The 26,658-nt window shown below is 37.7% G+C and overlaps 1 protein-coding gene across 3 annotated transcripts in view; it reads right to left on the bottom strand.

Annotated features, from left to right (window-relative positions):
- Positions 1-8,162: 8,162 nt before the first annotated feature.
- The window catches only part of Apc (adenomatous polyposis coli), a 97,376-nt gene continuing 78,880 nt past the window's right edge, over positions 8,163-26,658 (bottom strand). For 2 of the 3 annotated variants that reach the window (XM_013020376.1, XM_013020377.1), the window contains exons 12-17: positions 26,385-26,438; positions 22,753-22,892; positions 21,767-21,844; positions 20,612-20,728; positions 16,564-16,778; positions 8,163-14,753 (exon numbers count right to left, since the gene is read on the bottom strand). In XM_013020376.1, coding sequence (XP_012875830.1) covers positions 8,183-14,753; positions 16,564-16,778; positions 20,612-20,728; positions 21,767-21,844; positions 22,753-22,892; positions 26,385-26,438 — 7,175 coding nt within the window. In that variant the 3' untranslated portion in view covers positions 8,163-8,182. The remainder of the gene's footprint in view (positions 14,754-16,563; positions 16,779-20,611; positions 20,729-21,766; positions 21,845-22,752; positions 22,893-26,384; positions 26,439-26,658) is intronic. The other variant, XM_013020378.1, reaches the window with a different exon arrangement.

Below are 26,658 nucleotides of genomic sequence, written 5' to 3' on the forward strand. Positions count from 1 at the left end.
TGTCCCTCAGCTCTTCAGCTCAAGGCGAGCGCTCTACCACTTGAGCTACAGCGCCACTTCCGGTTTTCTGGTGGTTTTATTGGAGATAAGAGTCTCACGGTCTCTCCTGCCCAGGCTGGCTTTGAACCGCAATCCTCAGATCTCAGCCTCCTGAGTAGCTAGGATTACAGGCGTGAGCCACCAGCGCCCGGCTTCTTTCTTCTTTTTAAAATGTTCATGATTCCTGGAAAAGGAGTGTCAGGCAATGACTGAAAATAAAGGACAATTAGGGATGAAATGAATTTTAAACTTTATTTAATTTAGGATATATCTATAGCTACGTATGAAAAGGTGGAAAATTAATAAGGTTGTCTGTATTTGATAATACAGTAGTAGCCTACTTACCATCGAGTTGTTTTCTTAGGAACATGTAAGTAACTTGAAACAAAAAAGATAATAAGCTGGTACTGGTGGCTCATGCTTGTAATCCCAGCTACTCAGGAGATTGAGATCTGAGAGTTGCAGTCCAAAGCCAGGCCAAGCAGGAAACTCTGTGAGACTTATCTCCAATTAACCAAAAGGCTGAAAGTGGAGCTTTGGCTCAAGTGGCAGATTTCTAGCCTTGAGTACAAAAGCTCAGGGACAGACCCTGAGTTTAAGCCTAAGGACTGGAACAACAACAAAAAGCTAATAATAAAATTGATGATTGCATTTTCTGACTCATACACAGTAAGGGATTTAATAACAAAGATATTGGAGCTAACATTATTGACTGCTGTTTTATGCCAGATCCATACTCTTACTTATCTCTACATTATTTTTCAAATGCTATGATCAGGGAGGTTTGATTTCTGATACTGAAAGGAAGTGATGTGGGTGGCAATAACAAGAGAGATCACATGGAAGTATTTATTGAAGACTCAAGATAGAAGATTCAGCTTGGTTCCAGGGTTTCATGCCTGTAATCCTAGCTACTCAATAGGCTGAGATCTGAGGCTGAGATCATGGTTCAAAGCCAGCCGGGGCAGGAAAGTCCGTGAGACTATCTCCAATAAACCACCAGAAAACCGGAAGTGGCACTGTGGCTCAAGTGGAAGAGCACTCACCCTGAGCTGAAGAGCAGAGGGAGAGCATCTAGGCCCAGAGTTCAAGTCTCATGACTGGGAAAAAAAAAAAGAGGCTGTGATCTAAGATCACTGTGTGAGGTGAGGGCTAGTTGGTGAGACTCTTCTGAGATCAGATGAGATTGGCACCTTCATGGTTTTATGGCTATAGATGTCCGTGAGACTATTTCATATTCAGCAAAAACAAAAACAGAAGTGGAGCTGTGGTTCAAGTGGTAAGAGTGCTAGCCTTGAGCAAAAAAAGCTCAAGGATAGTGCCCATGCCCTTAATTCATGCCCTAGGAAAGCATGTGCATGTACACATACACACATTAAAGATTCGAATTTAAAAGTATAGGGTTGGAGCCTTATGCTAATAAAATTTCTATACAATATTTTAGGATAGTACTGGGATTTGAACTCAAGACCTTATATTGGCTAAGCAGGTACTTTACCACTGAGTTACCTCCCTGGCTAAAATTTTGTTTGTACCATTTTTTTTTGAGCTGCATTTTCAGTCTTTTTCTGTCTTATTTTTCAGATAGAGACTTGTACTTTTTTTGCCTGGTCTGGCCTGGGACATAAATATGCCTACCTATACACTTCTATGTAGCTGAGTTTGAAATTACAAGTCCGATTTCACCATCTTACTTCCCATAAATGTAAATATATATATAACAATGTTTTGCTGTGTAGCTCAGAATGGTCTATCACTTTTGCCTTAAACTCCTGAGTGCTGGAATTACTGATGTGCACCATGGAGATAGATCGATTTCTCTTTTTTGTGTGTTGTAACTATTCCCGTTCATGTGATATTATATCATTTGGCACTTAAGATTTTATAACTGATGTTTGTTTTCACAATGTTTAATGCCATTTTTCTAGAATATCATAAATCTGCCACTACAATTTGCTGGTGCAGGTGTGATTATAGTTTTAAGTTTTATTTATTTTCCATCATTTTAAGTCTTTTGTTATTAATTTTTTCCCCTTTTTGGTCATGAGGCTTGAACTCAGGGCCTGGGCACTGTTTCAACTCTTTTGCTCAAGGCTAGCATTTTACCACTTTAAGCCAGTGCCACTTCTGGTTTTCTGGTGGAGATAAGAATCTCATGGACTTTCCTGCCTGGGCTGCTTTGAACCATGATTCTCAGATGTTATCCTCCTGAGTAGCTAGGATTATAGGTGTGAGCTGCCAGCACTGCTTTATCCACTCATATTATTATTATTAATCGCCAGTCCTGGGGCTTGAACTCAGGGTCTGGGAACTGTCCCTGAGCTTCTTTTGCTCAAGGCTAGCACTCTACCACTTGAGCCACATGCCACTTCTGCCTTTTTTCTGTTTATGTGGTACTGAGGAATCAAACCCAGGGCTTCATGCATGCTAGGCAAGCACTCTACCACTAAGCCACATTCCCAGCCCTCCAATTTTTCTTTTTTTGGCTGGTCCTGGGGCTTGAACTCAGGGTCTGGGCTCTGTCCCTGAGCCTCTCTGTGCTCAAAAACTAGCCTCTACTACATGAGCCAATACCACTTCTGGCCTTTTCTGTTTATGTGGTACTAAGGAATCAAACTCAGGGCTTCATGCATTCTAGGTAAGCACTCTGCCATGTAGCCACATTCCCAGCCCTGCCCAGTGCTTTTGAAATGTCTCTTCAAGATCTGAAGAATTGAGTATAGAATCTTCACTAGAGAAAAAACAGCTGACAATATATAGCTTCCCCAGATCACACAGACAGGTAACCTATTCTCTGCCGACGATGCCTATCCAAGCAAGACTTCAATTCAGAAGCAAGCAGCATAGAAGCAAATGCCATATGTACATTTTATGCCAGTAGTGTCAGAGGAACCATTTAGGACTAGTGCATGGGTATTTATTGAATAGTCTCAACATATACATGGTCTGGGTATTGTTTCTGTTGCAGTTTCCTAGACTTACTTCTCTAGCCTTCACATAGATCTTAGACTTACCCAATTCTCTTTAAATAAACATCTTTTCATGTAAAGGATATGCTTTGTGTGTGTGCTGGTCCTGGAGTTTGACCTCAAGGCCTAGGTACTGTCCTTGAGCTTTTGTGCTCAAGGTTAGTGCTCTATCACTTGATCCATAGCCCCACTTCCAGACTTTCCTGCTTCGAACTGTGATTCTCAGGATCTCCATCTCCCATAGCTAGGATTGTAGGTGTGAACCACCAATAACCAGCAAGGGTATGTGTCAGATAAATGAGCTGTTTGGGGAATTCTTTGTAACTTGTTCCCTTCTGAATGCTGTAGTTTCATTTAGTGGTCTTCTTTGCCATTTATTATTGCAGAAACCTGAAGTAAACCTTTTATTTTTGTGGGCAACCTACTTCCTTCCCACTATGGGTTTTAGAATATTATCATTTTTGAAAAACAAATGTTGTGGGTGTGGCTCAGTACTAGAACAAAGAAGGGGAGGGGGCAAGAAATGGAAGGAAAAGAGGAAGAGAGAAGAAAGAAGGAAATAAAAGAAAAAACGTGCTTAAAAATGTGAGGACCTAGGTTTGGTCTCCAGCACCATTGCAACAACTCTAAGATGCATCTAAATATGGTTGCTAGTTCGATCAGGAGCAAATTGAGGTTAATTCACACATCTCCCCCACCTCACCCAAGTCAGGAAGAATTGAGGTAGGTCTCAGAAGTAGAGGGGACTAATGTGACTTCAGTAGCTAGTGACTTGTCTCTTGCTCTACATGCTTCCCTCCTAAATCTATTCCCTTCTTTCTCTACTGGCTTTGTGTTAGCTTAACTTTCATTTTGACATCAACCACAGTAACCAACTTTATGTGAACTTCCAGTTCCAGCAGTCAGACTGCACTCGTAGTCATTCCCTCTTCTCCACAAAGCCAGGCATTGCAAGTCTTTCGTTACTGTCCAGCTGATGAGTCTCCGTTAGAACTGAGATCCATGTGTAGTGAAAACAGCTATGGTCAGGAGCAAAGACTGGGTACAGGGGTCAGTGATTAATCAAGTGGAGCTATTTACATCCCAAAGGATAAATGTAAGTAAGGCAGGGAAGGTAATGCTTGGCATTCTTTCAGCTGTTACCTCCGTAGTGTTGCTATATTCAATGGTCACGTGACCTTCACTAGTTTATATTAGTTTTTAATAAAAAAGTTAACAATCAGGTAACTTCAAGAAAAACAAGCCAACAGTTATAAATGTAGAGAAAAAATTATCCTGAATATCAAAGGAAAGAAAGTGTATTTAGCACCAAGAATATTATACATATAGAACATACAAATTGAAAGAAGCATCAATGGCCTAACAAAAAGCAGAGTAATTTTTTTTTATAGACCACAGTTATAAGAACAGCAGGAAGATGATCTGGGTTTACAGGAGCCAGAGTCCATAGATTTCAACATTACATAGTAGTAAAGTCAGCATAATGTGAGGGAAATACACTTATTAGAACGTGAGAAAAATAATTTATATGCTCCCTTTCAGCCAACTGGAAAAATAAAAAACTCGTTTTTTTTTTAAAGTAAATTGTAATGCTCTATTCAGTTCTGGGTAATTTACTCAGCTTTTCTGGAACTGTTTTCTTTCCTTCCTAGCACTAGAGCCAGCACTAGAGCTTGAACCTGAGGCCTAGCACTCACTCAGCTTTGTTGCTCTTTTTCCTAAGTAGTAAGAAACCCTGTGATTACATGAATTCATGAGTAGTGGCTTCATCCTTAGCAAGACTTATCCTTTCACACATCCTAAAATTAGTATTTTACATATAACTAAGAAAAATTTGACAGTATTTATAGTGCTATTTGGATCATAAAGGGCTTATCTCATTATTTCCCTTGCACCCAATTTTCTTTTAGTAATTTGTAAGGTTTAACATTTACTAACAAATGTCAAATAAATTAACATAATTTATTGAATATTTTCTTTGTATCTCAAACCAACCTTCCTTTATTTCCTTTTCCTAGTCTTCTAATTTTACTGCAAATCCAAATTAGTTATTTGTTGTAGGCTGTCTTTTGCAGTAATCATTTCAAAGGGAACATTCGCTGATTCTTCCAACATAGCGGTTTATCTTCAGAATGACTTCTTCATTCACCTCTCAAGTTTATTCCTCACTAAGATGTCAAAGGTCTAACTACAAATTTGCTGAGGCAGAAGACAATCACTGCTGGAGCTTCAATGTGGTAGTGCAGACAGTAATTCTCAAAGTATGGCTCCTTAATCAGAAGCTTCACTATCACCTTTACTTTGTTAGAAATGCAAGTTCCTGTAGCTCACTCTCAACTTGATCAAAATGGGGTACATGACCCAGCAGTGTTTTAATAAGTACTTTTGGTGATTTGAATATACCTTTGTTGGAAAAAAAAACAATACTGCTTTGAGCTTTTTTTTTTTTTTTTTTGCTTCAGTTCAAAGTAAATAGCAACCCTCTTAATAGTCGTCACAACTATTAACTATCCCCAATACTGGGTTTTAGTATGTTTTTTGTAACAAGCATACATTGGGAGTATTTAACTCCCAATGGCAGCACCCTGTGAACTTCTCAATCACAGGATTGAGATCTACTTCTTTACTAATTCAGAGCCACTATCTCTGATGATGAAAGGGTCTCATCCAGCACCTTTTTTTTTCTCAAGGTAGACTAGCCCTTCTCCTAATAGGTTTGCCCACAAGAATTTCCATCTTCTAGCATATGCAATGAACTCTCCTTTCATTTTCAATATTAATAAATTTTTAAAAACTTGAAACACTCCATCTCTTTCCATAAAAATATTTGAAGTGGATTATAAAAACTGGCATGCAACAATTCAAAATAGAAAATCAGAGGCAACAGCAGATACAACCCATATTCATGTCTCCCTGCTTATTGAAGCCTTCGAGAACACTCTAAACAATATTGTTCATAAACAACTTCAGATAAAATCTGACAAAAATTTAAATACAAATACATTCCAAAGATAAATAAATTGAAAAGTTTACAATAGAAAGAGGGTAGGCATTGGAGTAAACTACCTTAGTTCAAACCAGAGCAGTTTATTTTCTGGTGTTCTAGCCTAAAATCACCTCTAAATTACAATCCTATCATCTATAAATACAATTAGAGGTAAGTAGATAATTAAATATATGATGTGACTTCCAGGGCACAAGATAGGTGTACTTGCTCTCTCACATCTCTTCCCAGTACTCCAATATGTCTAAAAATCCTTTCCTTCTCCAAATGTAGAGTGCAAGAAATTATAGTTAAAAATAGAACTTTCATTTGTTCAGCTAATACGTGTATTTACTTCCACACTAACCTTTAATCTTTTAGGACAAATCCAGGGAAGATAAATAACATATATATTATTTTGTTAGTAAGTTTATTTTCCTTCATGAAGGTTTCCTCCCTGCTGTATGAGGAAGTGGCATTGAACACAGCATCCTAGTGTTGTAGCCACCAAAAATAAAGCTTTCCTTATCAGGTAAGGACTTTTAAAATATTCTTCTGGCTATTTTAATGGTGTTAAACCTACCTCTGAAGTTGCATGTGATCTCTATTAGGAATATAGCAAAGTGACATTAACTGGTTAGAGAAAATTTGCCCTAACATAGAGGTATTCATTTCAGACTCAACAGCAACAGGATGATGAAGGAATAAGACAGTAAAGCTAGGAAGAGACCATTTGTGCCTGTAATAACCAAATTTTCAAGTACAGAATACTATTAAGGAAAATAACATACTTTATGTGAGCCTATTATGTTCAAAACCTAGTCCTGCGCTAGAAAGTCTACACTGCTATTATATGCATTTGCTTTGACTGAACTCCAGTGGAGTTAAAAAATGTGGAAAAATACTGAATACCAAGAATTGCTAATTACATCAAAACAAATTTCAGGAATGGTTAAATGACAATGGTCTTCAGTTTATTACAGTAAAAGGAGTTTTGCTTTTTTTGTGTGTGCCAGCTCTGGGGCTTGAACTCAGGGTGTGGGGGTTGTCTCTGAGCTTTCATGCTCAAGGTTAGTGCTCTACCACTTGAGCCACAGCTCCGTTTCCAGCATTTTGGGTAGTTAATTGGAGATAAGAATCTCATGGACTTTCTTGCTCAAGCTGGCTTCAGACTGAGAGATCTCAGCAGCCTGAGTAGCTAGGATTACAGGCATAAGCCACTGTTGCCTGGCTAGGAATTTTACTCTTAATGCATAGAATCTGAAGGAAAAAAGTATGTAAGCTTTTAAAATAGGCCCTTTTGCTAATAATACAAATGTGAAATAAAACCCTTCAAACAAATACCATTTTCACTAACAGTTTACATACAGCAATAATTTATTCTGAAATGTTCACTTAGTTTCTGTTGAGACACAATCCATGTCTCATTAATAAAAGAGCAGCCATCTTGCCTCAAATACCAGAATATACGACAGTTACAGCATAGCAAAAATTCTACCTACTTTCAGATAAAATCTAGTTCATGTAAAATAGTTTCATTCAATGTTTTACAGTTACACATTTTTGAGCACAAAATAGTGTGAATTATTACACGGTAGCTATCTCTATGCATATCATGTGACCACAGAACTGTTAATCATTACTTCTGAAATTGAACCACCAGTTTCACTCATGCAGCAAAGCAAAGCAGGCTGGGTAAACTTATTCATCGGGAACCATATTACTGTGAATTTCACAGTCACATGATTAATTATAATGTTAGATGGAATCACAAGGACTAAAACATTTATTTTTGCATAAATACCAATTTCTCCCTGATGTAAGTTTAGTTTATAATCTAGAAATGATTGATAACAGCAATATATCATATTTCTATTTGTAGTGTTCATTATTTTAAGACAAGTGATAAAAGATTATGGGATGGATGCTACTTAAATACGTGTAAAACATACTGTACAAATATACTTGGCTTTACCATTTTCCCCCTAACTATCAAGAGTGTCTCCCAAAATATGATCAGTGAAGACAAAATGTACTATCAAATATGGCTTCCAGAACAAAACCCCTCTAACAAGAATCAAACCTATTTACAAAACTTTTCAATCTTTTAAAGTTTCATTTGAAACAATATTTCTATATGCAATTTTAATTAACACCTATTTTTTTTTTTTAGTTTTGTCCTTCCAGTCTTTTAAACAGATGTCACAAGGTAAGATCCAGAATGGCGCTTAGGACTTTGAGTTCCACTGGATTCTGTACTGTCAGTTTTTGAATCTCGCTTCTTTGTGTTATTATTCACTGGTGTTGGAATTTGAGATGGCCGGGCTGAAGTGCTATCTGCGCTGCTTTTCCTAGGGCTTGGGTTGTAATTAAAAGGTGTCACTCTGGCAGCTACAGTTCCACTAGGTGAACTGTGTTTGCTGGAGCTGCTTGAACTGAATGGAGTGCGTTCGGCTATAGAACTTTCACTCGTCTCGGCTGCAGGGATGGAATTATTTTGTCCCGGTTTTGTCTCTATTCCCTTTTGGTCTGGGGCATCTACCTGAATGAAGGAGTTCAGGCGGCTTTCCAAACCCAGGGTGTGCACAGGAGCAGTGCCATTACTCACATTTTGTTTTCCCTGATTATCTTTAGAATCTTTACCATTTCCCTTTTCAGAAACACTGTCAATCACTGGAGGAGTATTACCAGTGGGAGATCTTCCAGATCTAGGATTGTTAATGGGACAGTCCTCAATCCTCACCCAAACATCCTCTGTTTTAGAAACAGCAGGTGCCATTTGATAAATAAGAGTCTTTGATTCAGCACCATTTGTAGCACCTGAGGAAGTGGTCTGAGAAGTACTTGTGGGAGAAATTTCATTTTCTTTTATTTTTCTCCATGTTCCTTTTGTGGTTACTTGGTTTTCTTTAGTCTGTTTGGTTCCTAAAATAGAGTTGACATGTTTTTCATCTTCACTTTTGGCTTTCTCACTGGACTCTGATGAAGCAGAAAGAATAGAAGATGAACTTCCAGTTCTTCTCCAGGTGCTTACTCGAGGAAGGGATGATGAATGTTTGCTGTGCTCCCGCTTCCAGGTTCCTGACCTATTGATTGGAAGTCTGGAAGGACTTTCAGAATGAGAGCGTGCTATATCATGTCGCTTTGCTGGTCTACCATCATTATACTCTATAGTGGGACTAAGATTAGGTGGGAGTTTTCGCCATCCACCAGACTGAACAGGGGAATGTGTGGCCAGAGACATATCAGGAAGGGATGGACTTAAAACTGGTGTTTGTGCCTGGGACCTAGTGGGAGAATCTGGTCTGGAAGATGGTGAAAGAGATTCAAATGAGGCAGATTCCTCCAATTTTCTCCTTAGGGTTGGGCTTGGAGCTTCTTTGATGAAAGTAGACTGGCGTACCAATGCAGGTCTTTCCGATCTGTCAGATTCACTTCCACTTGACTTAGTTGAAGACATTCTGGAAAGCTCTACCTTTTTATTAGACCCATTACTAGTATTCATTTGATTTAGTCCTTTAGAAGCAGACTCACTTCTTGGGATACTACTAGCATTCTTGGATAATCCTGTTTGTTTGGTAAGGTTTTGTTGGCTCATCTGTCTGCCTGGGGATGTATAGGACATTTTCCCAGAACCTGAGGACTTAGTAGATGAGGTACTAGGGGATGATGTCCTGGGAAGCTGAGATAACTTATTAGGAGGACTTATTCCATTTCTACCTGGGGAAATTGAGCTTCGCCCTGGTGACTGCAAAGGTCTACTTAATGGTTGCTGGGTAGGTCGCGAAGGAGTAGAATCTCTAGATCCTGATCTAGAAGGTCCTTTATTTGACCCACCAATTTGAGAAGTCTGCCTGGTAATAGGGCTCAATTCTGATTTCACTGATGGCTTGGCTCCTCTAGGAGATGTGGTAACTGTCTGACCTTCACTGGGGCTTTTGGAGGCTGGAGTTTTAAGGGGTGGGCCTTTTTTAGAAACAGGACTTGTACTTGAGGAGCTATTTCGAACCCCTGGAATATGAATCATTGTTCTACCTCTAGAGATTGAAGGCATGTTTGTTTGAAGGGGCTGTTTCATTTGGCTTGAAATTTCTGAATTTGACCGAACTTTTCCAGTAATTAAACTTTTATAAACTTTTTTTCCTCCTTTGATTCCTTTATTTTCAGATTCCATCTTTTTGGTGTCCAATGTGCTTTTCTCTCCAGGTTTGAGAATTCGTGGGCCTTTATTACTTGTAAAAGGCTTTTCTTCTTGATCGGGTGTAAGATGAAAAGGTGATCCCAAAGAAATTCCTGATTTTAGAGAAAGAATGGAATCAGAATCAGATGAAGCTTGTCTAGATAAGCATGCAGCAGCAGCAGCTTGGTGTAAACTACTCACTATGGAATTTGCACCTTCCTGAATAGCTTTCCAATCAAAATTTTCTGAATCAGGGGATAAACCATGTTCTGAATCTGGTCTCTGTATATCTTTCAAATCAAGTGTCAAATCTTCGGCTAATATGCCACCCATATTTCTGGGACTATGTTTCTCATTATCACCTTTCAGCCTTGAAGGCCTTTTCTTTTTTGGCATTGCAGAACTTATACATTCTTGCAAAAGGTCATCTTCAGAATCAATACTAAGAGAGCTGAGAGAACTGTTTCTTGAGAAACAAACGGGGGTATCTTCCACATGAAATGATTTAGGCGCATAACCGGATGCCTGAGGTTTACTTGGTTCTCTCTGTGAGTCAGGAGACTCAGTCTCTTTGACAGGTTCATTTTCTTTGTTGTTGTTGTTTTCTTGGTCAATGTCACTAAGAGAACTTAGAGATGAATTACGAGAAAAGCAAACGGGAGTATTTTCAATAGCAAAATTCTGTAATTTTTCATCGGTCGCTGCTCCTCTATCTGGAATGTCTTTGGATGACTGGGGAAAGGTAGGTTGCTTCTGCAGTACAGGTTTAGACTGACCTCGATTTACTGTATGTTTTGTAACAGCTTGTGACTTATTAGCTGATTGCTGGTTTGAGGTTAGTTCTGTATGACTAGTAACTTTAGCATCTGAATCTTTACTTTCTTTTCCTTTTCTTAACTCAGCCTTTTCTCTGGAAAGATCAACATCATCATCATCAAAGTCTAGGGAACTCAAAGAATCATTTCGTGAAAAACAGTAAGGAGTTCCTTCAATAGGGGTGTAATGGTGAGGTGAATCAAAAGTAAAACTTCCTCTGACTCGATCTTCATTATTTGGTAGTTTATCACTGAAGTCCTTGGGATTATTTTTTAAGTTCTGTTTCTTTGAATCTTTGTTGTCTGTGAAAGTTCGTTCAGCATTTAAGTTATTTTGTGGGTCTGTATTCTTCCTTGCATGTGTTCTACTTTCAGTATTTTGTGGCATGGGTTTTACTGGTGAAGTAGGTTTCTTTTTCTTACTATCCACTTGATTTTTATTAGTTCCAGATGAAGACATAGATGCTTGTTGGACCTGGTCCATTATCTTTTTCACTCGGAAAGGCTTATGACTTTTTCCTTTGGGCATCGCAGAACTAATGCATTCTGCAAGAATATCACCTTCCTCTGTTTTATTGTCATCCAAGTTAGGCACAGTTATGGATGATGCTTTTCCTCTTTGGATCTCATCTGTACTTCTGCCTTCTGTAGGAATGGTATCTCGTTTTTCAAATTCACTTGGCTGGGCCCCTGCTCGGACCTCCTCTGCAGCAGCTAGTTCATTTGGAGGTGATTCTATTGTTAGATCACTTAGCGATGTAGCTGTGGAAAAGTTTATAGGTGTCCCTTCTACACAATATACCCGTGGCATATCATCTCCTGGTGTGAAACTAACATGTTTTTGTGCCTGTAACCTGTTCTGTGATGGCAGAAGTTTGTATACAGGCAGCTGGCTTGGTTTCCTTGCTACAGGTGGAGGTAATTTTGAAGCAGTCTGGGCAAGCTTTTTGGCTTTGCGTGATGACTTTGTTGGCATGGCAGAAATAATACATTCTTCTAATATTTCAATATCATCATCATCTGATTCATCTAACAGATCTTTTTCAGAATCAGTAGGCTTTTCTTCTTTCTCTTTTTCTTGGTTTTCATTTGATTCTTCAGGCTGTTCTGGTTCTGTTTCATTCCCATTATCATTTTCCTGAACTGGAGGCATTATTCTTAACTCCACATCTTTCTGTATAAATGGCTCATCAAGGCTCAGAGCACTTAGGCTAGATGAACAAGAAAATCCATCTGGGGTGCTTTCTGTAGCAAAATGTAGTAAAGTATCAGCATCTGGAAGAACCTGGACTCTCTGAACAGCTGCATTTACAGTGGCTTGTTTAGGTGCACTCTCTCTCTTTTCAGCAGTGGGTACTTTATTTTTTGGTACTTCTCGTTTGGTTTGAACTGTCTGAGGAGGTGGTGGTGGAGTTTTGCTTCTGCTTGGTGGCATGGTTTGTCCAGGACTATCTGGAAGGTCACTAGGGCTTATAATACCACTTACCATTCCACTACATGGCTCACTTTGAACAGAGCTGGCAATGGAACGACTCTCAAAACTATCAAGTGAGCTGACAGAAGTACATCTGCTAAACATGAGTGGAGTCTCCTGAACATAGTGCTCTGGTGGACTTTTGGGTGTCTGAGCGCCACTTTTAGAGGGAGATTTGGCTCCTGAAGACAATTCCACAGCTTTGTGCCTTGCTGATTCTGTGGACAAACCAGAAGCCTGTAGTCTACTGGATTTGGTTCTAACATGCTGTGACACTGTTGGGACTTCACTTACAGGATCTTCAGTGGATCTAGTCACACTGTTCTCTTTTATTTCTGCTATTTGCAGCTTATTAGCAGAATCTCCTTCCTGTGTTGTCTGGCCACATCCTATTTCATCTTCAGCTGATGATAATGATGATAATGAACTACACCTTGAAAAACATATTGGGGTGTCTTCTACACAGTAAGTCTGTATTGTTTCTTGGTTGATAGAAGGAACTTTGCAAGTGGTAGCTTTTTGAGTCTGACCACTTCTACTTTGTGCTGAACTTGGATGCAGCTGATTTTGTCTCTTGGCATTAGATGAAGGTGTGGATGATGTATTCTCTGTGCTTGAAGAGATATGTTCTGTTTTAGTGCTTTGTGCAGTTGAACTCTTTGAAAATGAAAATGATTGTTTCTGTGAGGAAGACATGTCTGTAGCATACTTTAAACTATAATCAATAGGTTGATCTACGTGATGTTTTTCCTCATTGTATTTTATACTATAATTTGTTGGTCTCTCTTCTTCTTCATGCTGTTCTTCTTCAGAGTAACGTTCACTATAGTTGGTAGGTTTATCATCTTCATAGTCATCTTCCTGACACAAAGACTGGTTAACATTTTGATTAATTCCATGAGTAGAACCAACTCGATTTGTTTCGGAACTGTTTGTTGGTCTTGACCTATATGGAGAAACACATTCCTGCTGTCCAAAGTGTGGTTGGAACTTGAGGTGCTTCTCATCAGTGCTCTCAGGATATACAGGGTAAGTGGTATTTTGACTTCTTGATTGTCTTTGTTCACTTTGTTTTATTTCGTCTTCTATTATGTGTTTGGGTCTTGCCCATCTTTCATTCTGTGAAGGGCTTTGCCTTCCAGAGTTCAATTGCTCATCTGAATATTTAAGACTATAATTTATTGGTGTATCCAGTTCTCCATCATTATCATCCATATGATTTGCACTATGTATTTTATGGGCTAGATCAGCTGGATATTGACCATAACTGCAAAATTTGCTTTCATCATCTTCAGAATAGGATTCAATTGAAGGTTTCATTTGACCTCTCTTACCATAACCATCGCTACTACTAACACTATTTAAACTATCATTTGAAGATCTCTTATATTCTAGTTTGGCATAAGGCATAGAGCATGTCCTATTTGGATTTTCTGCTTTAGTGAAATTGTATGCATTTGAGTGTGTGTGGGCAGCAGAGCTTCTTCTTATTGCATTCCTTTCATCTGTCACACAATGTAATTCTGTAGTAGAGCCAGAACTTCTGTCTTCCTGGGAGGTATGAATGGCTGATACTTCTTCCATGACTTTGGCAATCTGGGCTGCAGTGGTAGAGATCTGCAAACTTCGCTTTGAAGAGGTTCCTGGATTTTCTGTTGCTGGATGATACGTGCTTAGGCCAATTCCTCGTTCTCTCTCCAAACTTCTATCTTTTTCAGAACGAGAACTATCTAAGCTTCCCCTAGAAGAAGAGCTAGGCAATACTGTAGTATTCAAATATGGTGAAAGAACAGTCATGTTTCCAGTATTAAAATTGTCTGATCTATTGTCGTCATGTCGATTGGCATCAAAAACATAGTCACCATAAAGACTTTGCTTGTGTCTCTGCTTACTACGATGAGATGCCTTGGGACTTAAATTGTCAATATTGTCAAAAGTTTCAGATAAATGCTGAGCATCTAATTCTGCTTCTAGGGCTTTTTGTTTCCTAACATGAAGAGATGGCAAGCTTGAACCAGGAGACATAATATTGGCATCCTTATACTTTGCAGGTCTGTTTGCCATGAGATTCCTTAAAGCTGCAGCACTTCCCATAGCAATCATTTTGTGCTTTGAATGAATGAGATTCTTGAGCATGCTAACTGCTCCCATATCCCATAATGATTCTTGGTCTTTAGGATTTCTTGCCGAGAGATTCCACAAAGTTCCACAAGCATTACTGACTATTGTCAAGCTGTGAGATTTTAAGTGCTGTAATAAGGTTTGTAGGCAATTGTTCTCTCTTAGGATTTGCCTGAAATAAAAACAAGAAATCTCAGAATTAAGCTAAAAAAGTTTAAGGTAACAAAAGGACAAAAATATTATAGTTCTAAAGATTATAAAAATAACAGGGACAATGAAACTGTACCAGTTATAACTTCCCCATTTAAAGTATTTATCTGTCATAGCAAATGAGTAGAAATATTATTCTTTTAATCTATTCTATATGTCTTACTCTGATTCAATAGCTTAAAATATTTTTTTGAGAAGATACATGTACTCTATTTGCACAGTGACATTTTTCTAATTTAAGTACCAAATATTATGAAATCTTAAAACTGAGTAAGTTTTAAGACTTTATGGTAATTTAATCTATAGATATATGCCACAATATCAACAACTGAGCTTTCTTGGAAAAGCTGGACAGAACTGACTGATCTTTATGTAGTCAAATGTATGTCCCTAGATTACCAAACTTACTTTCCACAGTGGTCTCTGTGTTTCTGGATTGATTCTGTGATGTTGCTACCTCTGTGTTCTCTGACAGATTGTATGTGTAGTCATTAAAATATATAACTGAAAGGTGTTTGAAACATTTAAAACATATAAATACAAAGACTGGCAATCAATATAATGGACTCTGGGACTTGAAATAGCTGCTACAGTGTTGTTTAATGTGAACAAACTGACATTCAATGACAGCATATAATGCTCTAGTTAAAGAATAAACAGTAAATTTTAATATGGCAGTTTTCTCTTAGTAGACTAGTAGTCAACTGAAGATTTTGTGAGTTTAAGGAGTCTTCTTTGAAAGGGATATCAAGCTATACTCTGTGCATCAAAGCTTGAAGAAAAAATATGTTTATATCCTTATAGGCTCTTTTGCTAAAAGAATCTCACATTCTTTTGAAGAACAACATGGAGTAATACTGGATAAGTTAAACAAAAATTAAGCTGTAAAAGATCCCTAAATTTTTTGTGTCCTGAATCTGAAGTGATCTCATAGGTTTCACAGATCTAGTAGTCTAATGAATGGCTGGTAGTTAAATAATATAATTTTTTTTGTCAGGCACTGGGCTTAAACTCTGGGTGTGGGAGCTGTCCCTCAGCTCTTCAGCTCAAGGCTAGTGCTTTACCATTTGAGCCACAGTTCCACTTCCGGTTTTCTGGTGGTTTATTGGAAATAAGAGTCTCAGAGACCTTTCTGCACAGGCTGGCTTTGAACCGTGATCCTCAGATCTCAGCTTCTTGAGTAGCTAGGCTCGAGCCACTGGTGCCTGGTATAGTATAATTATTGATATTAAGACATCACTCGAAGGTGGGTGCTGGTAGCTCATACTTGTAATCCTAACTACTTTCTACAAGAAAGCTAGAAGTGAAGCTGTATACCAGAAAGTTCAGGGATAGAGCCTAAGCCCTGAGTTCAAGTCCCAGGACAGGCACACCCTACCCCCCAAAAAAGACACCATTAGAAACATGTGAACTTTTACTTGCTGAATCATGCTCATAGTTTTGGCCTTATTTTTAAAATAAGCCCCATATTCTTTTATATTACACTAATAAATAGATAAAGATTTTTTCTAACATTTGTAAATTTTATTTTTCCTCTAATATGCATCATTCCTCTCAACTATCATTTACTTCCAGATTCCTTTAAGACACTATGAACTTTATTAGAAGGAACAAACTAATGAGTTAAAGGAGGAGTTACTATCTTTTCACTGTATTGATATTTTGGTTTAGAATATCTGTAATTACACAAAATACTATTTGTGATGAGGTCTTTTGAAGGAAATGAATTCTATACTAATTCATTTAAAAGTAATATAAGACTCTGAATATACCTGTGGTCTTCATTTGTAGCTATCAGGCTGGACACATTCCGTAATATCCCACCTCCACTTTCAATAATGGCTAAAGTATTTGTCTGGCTCCGGTAAGTGAGAGTGCCAACCAAAAATGCAAGTGCACCATCTACAGCGCATATATCAGCTTTATTTTCAGTGCAATGTGCTGACAAATTCCATAAGGCACTCAAGACGCTTTTGAGGGTGGATTCCTATTAAGAAACAGAGTATTGTCAAATTCTACTTAAGAGTTAGAATTTATTGCTGGTAACTTCTACTACATTTACTTTTATTGGATAAATTATTTCCCCTATTCTTTCCTTTACTACCGATTGCTCAATGGTAAGTTAAAAACTTCTCATTTAGAAAAACTTTCATAAAATGCTGAATGGAATTTAAGCCAGTTATATCTCTATAAAATGAGCACAATATATTAAACAAAGATCTTCATCCTAAGTGTTTAGATGATATAAATTCTTTATTCTTTCTAAAAATATTAAACAGAAAAGATGTACATTATGAAAAGATCACATTCTCAGGATAAATGGATACTCAACTTCTATATACCACACATACAGATATGGAAAGATTGAAAAAGTATGAAGTATTAAGAACAAATATACAATATTCTACCTATATTAAAATGTACTATATATATATTTTTAAAAAGTTGATTAAAAAGTAACTTCTGAGAAGTAGAAAGGGTATTGGTAAAAGTATAAGTTCTTAAAATTTTCAAAGAAACAAAATAATTACAAAAAGCTACATTACCATAGAAACATTCTGATAAACAATTGGAGATATTTGGTTTCAATTTGCCATCATTTATATGTCAGTTCTTGTTTTTGCTACATAATCAAAAAACATTTATTAGAAATCTATTTTATGTGCTTAGTGCTATGGCTTATATCTGTAATCCCATCCTCTTGAAGGCAGCTATCAGGAGGATTGAGGTTCCAGGGCAGTCCAGGCAAAAAAGTTAGCAATATCTCATCTCAACAAAAAAGATGGGCATGAAGATACATGCCTGTCATCCCAGCTATGTGGGAGGTGTTAAGCAGAAAGACCATGATCCAGGCTGGTCTGGGCAAAAAAATGTGAGACCAGGCTGGGAAGGTGGCTCAGTGGTAGAGTGCTTGCCTTGCATGCATGAGGCCCTGGGTTCGATTCCTTAGCACCACATAAGCAGAAAAAGCCAAAGTGGCATTGTGGCTCAAGTGATAGAGTGCTAGCCTTGAGCCTTGAGCTGAGGGACAGCACCCAGGCCAAGTTCAGGCCCCACGACTGACAAAAAAAAAAAAAAAAAAGTACTCTTAAGCCAGGTGTTGGTGGCTCACGCCTATAATCCTAGTAACTCAGGAGGCTGAGATCTGAGAATTGTGGTTCAAAGCCAGCCCATGCAGGAGTCTGTGAGACTCTTATCTCCAATAAACCACCAGAAAACCAGAAGTGGCGCTGTGGCTCAAGTGGTAGATTGCTTGCCTTAAGGTAAAGAGCTGAAGGACAGTGCCCAGGTTCAGATTAAAAAAAAAAAAAAGTGAGATCTTATCTGAAAAATAATGAAAGCAAAAAGGGCTGGGGATGTAATTCAAGTGTAAAGCACTACCAAGGCAAGGCCCTGAGCTTAAATCCCAGTAGCACAACAACAAAACAAAAAAACAAAAACCTAAAAGGTACACTGCTCTTATTGTAAGTAGAGGCATTCCTCCAGATAAAATAACAAGGGAATCTATTGTTGTTATTGCATGGGTAGGGGGTATGTCTCAGTGGTAGAATGTTTGCTTAGCATATAAAGATCACTACAGTCTGAATTTGCTTAATTAAGTCAAACATTTCATGGGAGAATAAGTCCTGTACACTCAGAAATAAGAGAAGACAGTGGCTCTTAGCAGAGAAAGCAGAACAAGAAAAGGCATGGGAATAGGGATCAGCAAGGGAGGACTGATGGACAGAAAAGACACAAAGGAGATGAAAGATCATGCTAGGCCAACAGTAGAAATTAAGTTCAGCGGTGTCAAAAGTAGGCTTTGAATGCCACAACAAACACTTTGGGCCTAACTCAACAAACAGCTCAATACTTTATTGGCCTCATTAAGAAATAGTGAGCTATTATTATAGGCATGAGCCTAGGCTGAGATCCAGAGGACTGCTGTTTAAAGCCAACCTAGGCAGAAAAGTCTTGGAGACTACATCTTCAAAATAATCACTAAAAGTCTGGTCTGGAGTTGTAGCTGAAGAGGTAGAATGACAGCCAAACAAGCACACAGCCCTGAGTTCAAGTCCAGTACTGCAAAAAACAAAAAAAGGCTGACAATATTTTGTCAGAGAAATTTAAGAGTGGCAGAAAGGAAGTGTTTTCAACAATTAAGATGTGAGAAAGGTAAGAACTCAGTTTTAATTACATTGTGACTGTGGTAAATGTGGGATAGTCAAGCATACTGAAAACAGAATGAACTCAATTGCAATTGGCAGAACAACTCTGGTATTATTGTTATTTTAATTGTTTTATGCTGGTACTAGGGTTTGAACTCAGGGCCTCTGGCTCCTGCTTGGCTTTTTTACTCAAATATTAGGCTTGACCATTTGAGCCACACCACAATTCTGGTTCTCTCTACTGGTTAACTGGAGATAAGGGTCTCTGGGATTTATATACCTGGGCTGGCTTTGAACCTTGATCTTGCTTCCAGAGAAGCTAGGATTACAGGCCTGAACCACAGGTATCCAGCTTTTTATTGTTATTTCAAAAGTTCTATTTGAGCCTGGTGCCAGTGGCTCATACCTATAATCCTACTTATTAGGAAGCTGAGATCTGAAGATTATAGTTCATAGCCAGCCCAGGAAGAAAAGCCCTCAAGACTCTTTTTCCAACTAGCCAGCAAAAACCCCAAAACAACAACAACAACAACAACAAAACTGGAGGTGTAACTGACTAAAAAGCTGAGTGAGAGCTGGAGGTACTTAGTTCAAGCTCCAGTACTAGCACCAAAACACACACACCACCAGCACCAACAAAAACAACCCCTTTCTCCAAAGAAATCCCTAAATCTGAAATGGAATAAAGAACAGAGTAAATTATATTAAGATGGTTCACTAGTTAATTTGCAGCATGACAATACCACTTGAGCTATATCACTAGTTTTGGCTTTTACTGGTTTAATTACAGGTAAGAGTCTTGAGAATTTGTCTGCCTGGGCTGGCAGATCTCAGACTCTTGAGTAGCAAGGATTATAGGCATGAGCCACTTGTGCCTGGCCTTTAAGTTTACCTAAAAACAAACAGCCAAATTTCTGAAATAGATAATCAACTTCCTTCCTTCCTTCCTTCCTTTCCTTCCTTCCTTCCTTCCTCCCTCCTTCCTTCCTTCCTGTAGTGGAACTCTGGGCCTGGGCGCTGTCCCTCAGCTCTTCAGCTCAAGACTAGCATTCTACCACTTGAGCCACAGCGCCACTTCTGGCTTTTTTCTTTTTGCTTATGTCGTGATGAGGAATCGAACCCAAGGTCTCATGCATGCAAGGCAAGCAATCTACCACTGAGCGAGCCACCTTCCCAGCCCAGATAATCAACTTTCTATAAGCATTATTATTTGGAGATTTTTCACTCTTGGGTCTCCTAAAACTTTAGGGGATTGAGAATTGGAGAACTCGTAGATAACACTTATACTAATGATTTTTCAATCAGGAATTTCTTTTTAATCCCTTCTCCCTCCTGGGGGACCTGTGGCAATATCTGGAAACATTTTTAATTGGGTCACAACTTGGAGGAAGGTGCACTAGGAGTCAGAGGACAAAGGTTAAGAATGCTTCTAAATAGCTTACCAAGGCTCAGGTCAGCCTGAAGCAAGGCATTATCTGGTACAAAATGTTTCTAATGTGAAGGTGAGAAATTCTGACTCTTAAAATCTTTCCTGATTGCTACTTTGTAAATCTAGACCTAAACAATGCACTGGTGAGATAAGGTCAGAGATTAGGAACTCTGAGTGAAAGAAGTAAATAAAAAGTAACTGAACATGAATTCAGAGTACGATATTAAATATTTTCCAAGGTACCTTTTTAACTTCCAAAGCACATTCCATTAATGCTTTCACACTTCCAACTTCTCGCAATGTCTTCTTACTATTTACATCTGCTCTCCAAGACAAATTTCTCAAAACACTTGCAACAACCTGCAAATAAAATTTTAGAATAGTCTGAATATAAAATGGTATCAGTTGTCTTTTTTGTTTCTAATGCTAGAGGTAAAAAAAAGTATATTTCAGGTTAAATAAACCATATCTAACATGCTGTGCTTTACATTTTTTTGCTTTTGTGTTTTACTAACACATATATAACACACTCTTGCATAAGATCTGAATCAAAATACATATGGTTAAAAAATACATCATATATTTGCTTCATATGCACCCTACATACATAACCGGAAAGTAACTTTATATGTTTCTAAATTGTGCATGAAATCAAGTTTCATGGTACTGAATTTTTCACTGTGGCCTTATATTGACCCTCAATATTTCAGATGTTAACTTGTATGTGGGGACAGGAGAGAAAAACTGTGAGGGAGCAAAGGAAGGGGTAACATTGTCCCAAAAGAAATGTACTCATTACCTGACTTATGTAACTTCTCGTTATATAGCCTATATAATGACAATTTTTTTTTTGGGGTCCGGTCATGGGGCCTGAACTCTGGGCTTGAGCACTGTCCCTAAGCTCTTCAGCTCAAGGCTAGTGCTCTACCACTTGAGCCACAGCGCCACTTCCGGCTTTTTTCTTTTTGCTTATGTGGTGCTGAGGAATCGAACCCAGGGCCTCAAGCATGCAAGGCAAGCGCTCTACCACTGAGCCACCTGCCCAGCCCTATAATGACAATTTTTAAAAAGGACAAAAAATCAGATGTTGGAGCATTTTGGATTTTGGTTAAGGAATGCTTCACTTTTATCAAAGCATAATAGCATGTATGGAAATGTCACAGGGAAATTCATTATTTGTACAATAAACGTGACTGAATAATTACAATCCTAAGAGGAATGTTCTCTCTGTACTAAAGAAATTTCTCTAAAGTGCCAAACAGAATTCTTCCAATATAATTATTTCTCTTTATTGTTAAGAGAATTATACTTTAAACATTTACCAAGCTACAGATTAATATAAATCAGGACATAAACTAGTTAATATCAAAGAAAAACACATGAAATTCTAGGCAGTACCTGCTGTAAGTCTTCACTTTCAGATTTCAGTTGGGCCACAAGTGCTCTCATGCAGCCTTTCATGGAGCAGAGCGTAGCCTGTAAAATTAGATGGAGAACAATGTCACCAATAGGGCAATCTGAAGCCATGCTTCAGTTTTGGCTACTAAACCTCAATCATAACTAATATTTTACCTATAAAAGATCCAGAACAAAATTATCTAAATGAAAGTGAGAAGCATCCTAATTGCTACTTTCTTTCCTTGACAAACTGGAAAATAAAAAGAAATGTTAAGCAAACAGTTTTAAAGTCTTTTATCTGAATGGAATCAGTTCATATGTAACACTTGCTTATTAGCAGCATTTTTAAGAGTTTTGGTTTCATTTCTAGGAAGTGTTGGTAATACAATTTCATAAATTTCTGATCATACTATACCCGTGGATGTGTTTTTGCCTTTGTTGAGGCACAGGACAACCAAATTAGTAAGGATATGCAGTGAATGTGAAGTACAGGTTTTTATTAGCTGTTGTTTACTCAGAGAAGGGTGACAAAAATAAAAAGCATCTAGTAGTTTTTGCATCATTTGTTTTAAAAAGTAGTTTGTATGAAAGTAAAGAAACTCATATCTGAGCTATCATTTTGTGTGTGTATATGTGTCAAGTCCTGGGACTTGAACTCAGGTCCTGGGTGTTGTCTCCAAATTTATTTGCTCAATGTTAAATGTTCTACCACTTGAGCCACAGCTTCATTTGTGGCTTTTGTGGTGCTTAATTTGAGATAAGAGTCTCACAGACTTTCCTGCCCAGGTTAACTTCAAACCTTGATCCTCAGATCTCAGCCACTCTGAGTAGTATTACAGGCATGAGCCACAGCACCTGGGATACTTGAGCTCTCTTCAGAAATAGATCTACTTGTGCTCATTGGCTGGCATTCTATCACTGGAGCCATGTCTCCAACCCCAAGAACTAGATTTTATGAAAACAAAACAAAAGAAAATAAAACATACCTTGTTGGCTACATCTCCAAAAGTCAAGTTTGTCAAAGCCATTCCAGCATATCGTCTTAAAGTAATACTGTAGTGGTCATTAGTAAGCCCATACATCTCACAGTCCACTTGCAATAATTCTGCAATGGCCTGTAGTCCCCCTAATTTAAAAGGGCAAGAGGAAAAAGATAATAATCTAAAATTAAACTAATTGGTGACTAGTTTATAACTTAAATATTAGGAAAAGAGATTTCAGAGAATGAGAATATAAATTTGCCTTTAAAATTATAGCCACAAAAAAAACTGTTATGAAGGACTGTTATATAGTGTATTTATGATGTACACCAGAAAACTATTCCATTACTGCCAGTTTCTCTACCCGCTAGACTTTGCTTTACTGAATGAAATAGTTTTTTTCTATTTACTGCTAACAAAGAAGGCCATTTTCTAATTCTAGGTCCTCCTAAACATAAATAGAAAAAGGCAACTTATATTATTATTAGAACTTTACAAACTCTTCACTGTCACATGCTGTGTCCTAAATCATTTAACTTTTTTTTTTAATCTGCCAAATAATACCTTTTGGAATAATTACCTTTAGGAATAGTGAAACTTCTAAACAAAACTATAGGAAACATCACTTTTTTTGTGAAATAGAATTATCTGTTCATATTATTACTAATTAATTTTTTTAACTTTAATAGTAGTCAAATACCAACTATCTCAGGATGTAGTATTTTCATTCTCTCTGATTCTTATCACCAGGTTTGCTCAATAATGCCCACAGTGATTGGTGTTAAGAAGACAAGAAAGAAAACAAAGGGAAAAGAAAAGGAAAGACAATAAAGGAAAGGATTTAAAAAAAGTGAAAGTGTCGAGGGAGTGAACAAAAAGAAAAATAAAAATGCACATGGAGCTATTAAAATATCATTCATCATCAAACACTGATCATCACAGAGCTTAGGTTTTTTTGTGTTTGTTTCTTGTTACCGAGAAGTGGCTCTGACAGAAAAAAAAGGTAATTCTTGGGCACTGTAAGTCTTTTCAGTTCATTATCTAGAAGAGGACCAGTATTTTCAGAAATGATCTATAAGGATTAGCATATAGAAAAAAATTTCAGGTTTGCAGAACTAAGTTCCATCTTAAGAATTCTAGTCCAAGATATTTACCTATAAGAAAATACATATCTTTATGGCTAGATACATATTTTTATGACTAGAAGAAATGACTAGAAGATGATTCTGATGTAGATAAATGAAAATTAACTTGTCTAAAGAAAATCCAAGTCATATTTAGGAAGATTTTCCTCCATCCACTTATGATAATGGAAAAATGTAGAGTAAACAGTGAACTAACCAATCTTTATGTCCTTATGGAGCTTACTAGGGAGAACAAAGATAGACAATAAAAAAGTAAGGGTGATGGATTATATGAAGCTCATGGTTAAGGTAACAGGTGGACTGAATTTAGATCTAGATGGATTGTAGTGCCAAGAAAAAGGCTGAGGAAATAATATTTAAAGTGAGACTTGAGGGATGAATGAGTATCTATGGGGTGTGGCAACAGTACGACAAAAGGACCCTTAAGCTTGAAATGTAAGTCAACAAGAGAAGGCCCCTAGATGAGGATATAGAAATGGACAGACACCAGATCAAGTTAAGACCTTCTGTGCCACATTCATGCTAGGCAGAAGGAAGAATAATTAATGCACATTTTTAATAGATTACTATAAGATAAAGTATGCAGAATTCATTATGATCAGACATACGAAGAAAGGCAGGACAAAGTCTACAGAACAAGAGACAATGGTGTCTTGCACTCAGGATGAAAAGAACAGTGACCTGAGATTTAACTAAAAAGCAGGATTAACGTCACTATAATGATGAAGCCATGGATGATTTCTTAAGATTTTAGTTTGATTAGGGGATGTGGTAGGTAACAAATTCAATTAGTGACAGTTGAGTTAAAAGTGCTTGGAATACTGCCTGAAGGAAGATGTCAAATAAACATTATAAAAAAAGTGTCTGAAACTTAGGAGAGAGATCTTGTACTGAAATACAAATATGAAAAACACTAACATAGTAAGTGAAACTTTGGGAGTGGATAATATTGCACAGGTTTACAGAAAGACAGCCGAAGGTATTCAAGGAATGCCATTAATCTATATTTGATTAAAGAAGGAGCCAGTAATATAACTAAGAATTTTGCTCAGGATATTGATATGGGAGTCACTGAGGCTCAGGGTACTGATACCCCCAAAATTATGAGTATCATAAGCAGACTATCAATACTGAGACAAAACAAACTATGCTTTGTTTTAAATAAAATCCTTCATGAAACAGCAATATTCTGAGTAATTTCTCAAGAAAGGCAAAATGCATCTAAGGAAGGTCCCAAGAAAGGAGTTGATGAGCACTGTTATATGGAAAAACTAAGTTTTAGAACTTGATTTTGACAACCAAGATTCAAGAAGTATGTGGAGGATGTCTTTCCAACAATGAAGAACATGGCTAATGAAAAAAAAAAACTTGAAAAATTTGGAGTATAAGAGGAAAGTCTTTATGACTTAGGGGAAATAAAAAGAGCATGCCTTACATTTTCCTTGGTGCCTATGTCAGAAAACAACGGTCCAGACGAACTTTATTATCATTTGTTGTCTTGGAACCTTATAGATAACGGAGGACCAACTGCTTCAGATGACATTAAACAGGATTCTTAGGTATTTTTGTGTGCCAATCCTGGTGCTGAAACTCAGGAGCCACAGCTCCACTTCTGGCTTTTGTGTGTGTGATTCATTGGAGAAGAGAGTCACATGGACTTTCCTGCACAGGCTGGCTTCAAACTGTGAACCTCAGAGTAGCATTACATGCATGAACCAAACAATGCCTGGCAGAATCCTTACATTCTTAATGAAGACTAAGTACTTAAAAAAATAACAGAGAGATGAATTTAATTTCTTAAAGTGTATCACTTTTATTTTGTTTACATAGCCACCATTTGCATGAAATAACCCCATTCTAGACTAAATACTGGGGGCCCAGTGTCAATATTACATAGATTAATGCTTCGGAGTTTCTTGAGAAGTATTGCATGAGCTACTTATTAAATGTGATTCACAGGCCCTTCCCCCAAGGGATTTTGTTTGCCACAGGGCCAGTGAATCTATATGGTTTGACAAGTGCCTCTGGTGATTATTACAATCTAGAAAATTTGTGAAATATTAATGCAAATAAGTCATGAGATCCTTGGAAGCCAAGATCATACTGTAGGCATTATAAAATTCTAGTACCTAGCAAAGGTTTCTGGGACATATTTGGGAATTAAGAAATAAAAATCTCTGATGTTACAATCTAAAACTTCCAGTACTAATCCTTGCAAATTTAACCCTGGTAGTTGCAGGGCTTCATATGTACAAATGGCAGTTCTAGATGATGGGGCTTAAGAATTTATATTCACCTAATAGGACTTATTTCTTACCTATTCTTAGTATTCCCAGATACCTGTGCTGTCCTTACTGTCTCCAGCCTGAATGCACAAACCTTAACCCTGTTTTGGCCCCAGTGCAAAAATGGAGGCTAGAAATGAGAGAAAGGTAACATCTGTGGCTATGTCCCAGGCAGTCACACCCCCAGAGGCCCCATCCTGCTCCTCACCTGAAAGCCCCTGCCCTAGCTCCTGTGATGAAATGCCCCGGGTAGCCTTCCTACCTGAAGAAGGAAGAGGAACAAATACTGAGTCTAGGTTTTATTTTGAAATTCAGATGATTAATGTGTCAGTCCTAGTAGTCCATTGGAACATTTACAGAAAACCTTTCTTTGTAATATACTATAATTGAATTTTTCTGTTCATTACTTTTATCCCTTTCTCAAAATTGTGAGTATTAGAAGATATAAAAATTTTACAATGCTAATAATATACTGAAGAAGG

The sequence above is a fragment of the Dipodomys ordii genome, unplaced genomic scaffold, assembly GCF_000151885.1.
Source record: "Dipodomys ordii isolate 6190 unplaced genomic scaffold, Dord_2.0 Scaffold50, whole genome shotgun sequence".
NCBI lineage: Eukaryota > Metazoa > Chordata > Mammalia > Rodentia > Heteromyidae > Dipodomys > Dipodomys ordii.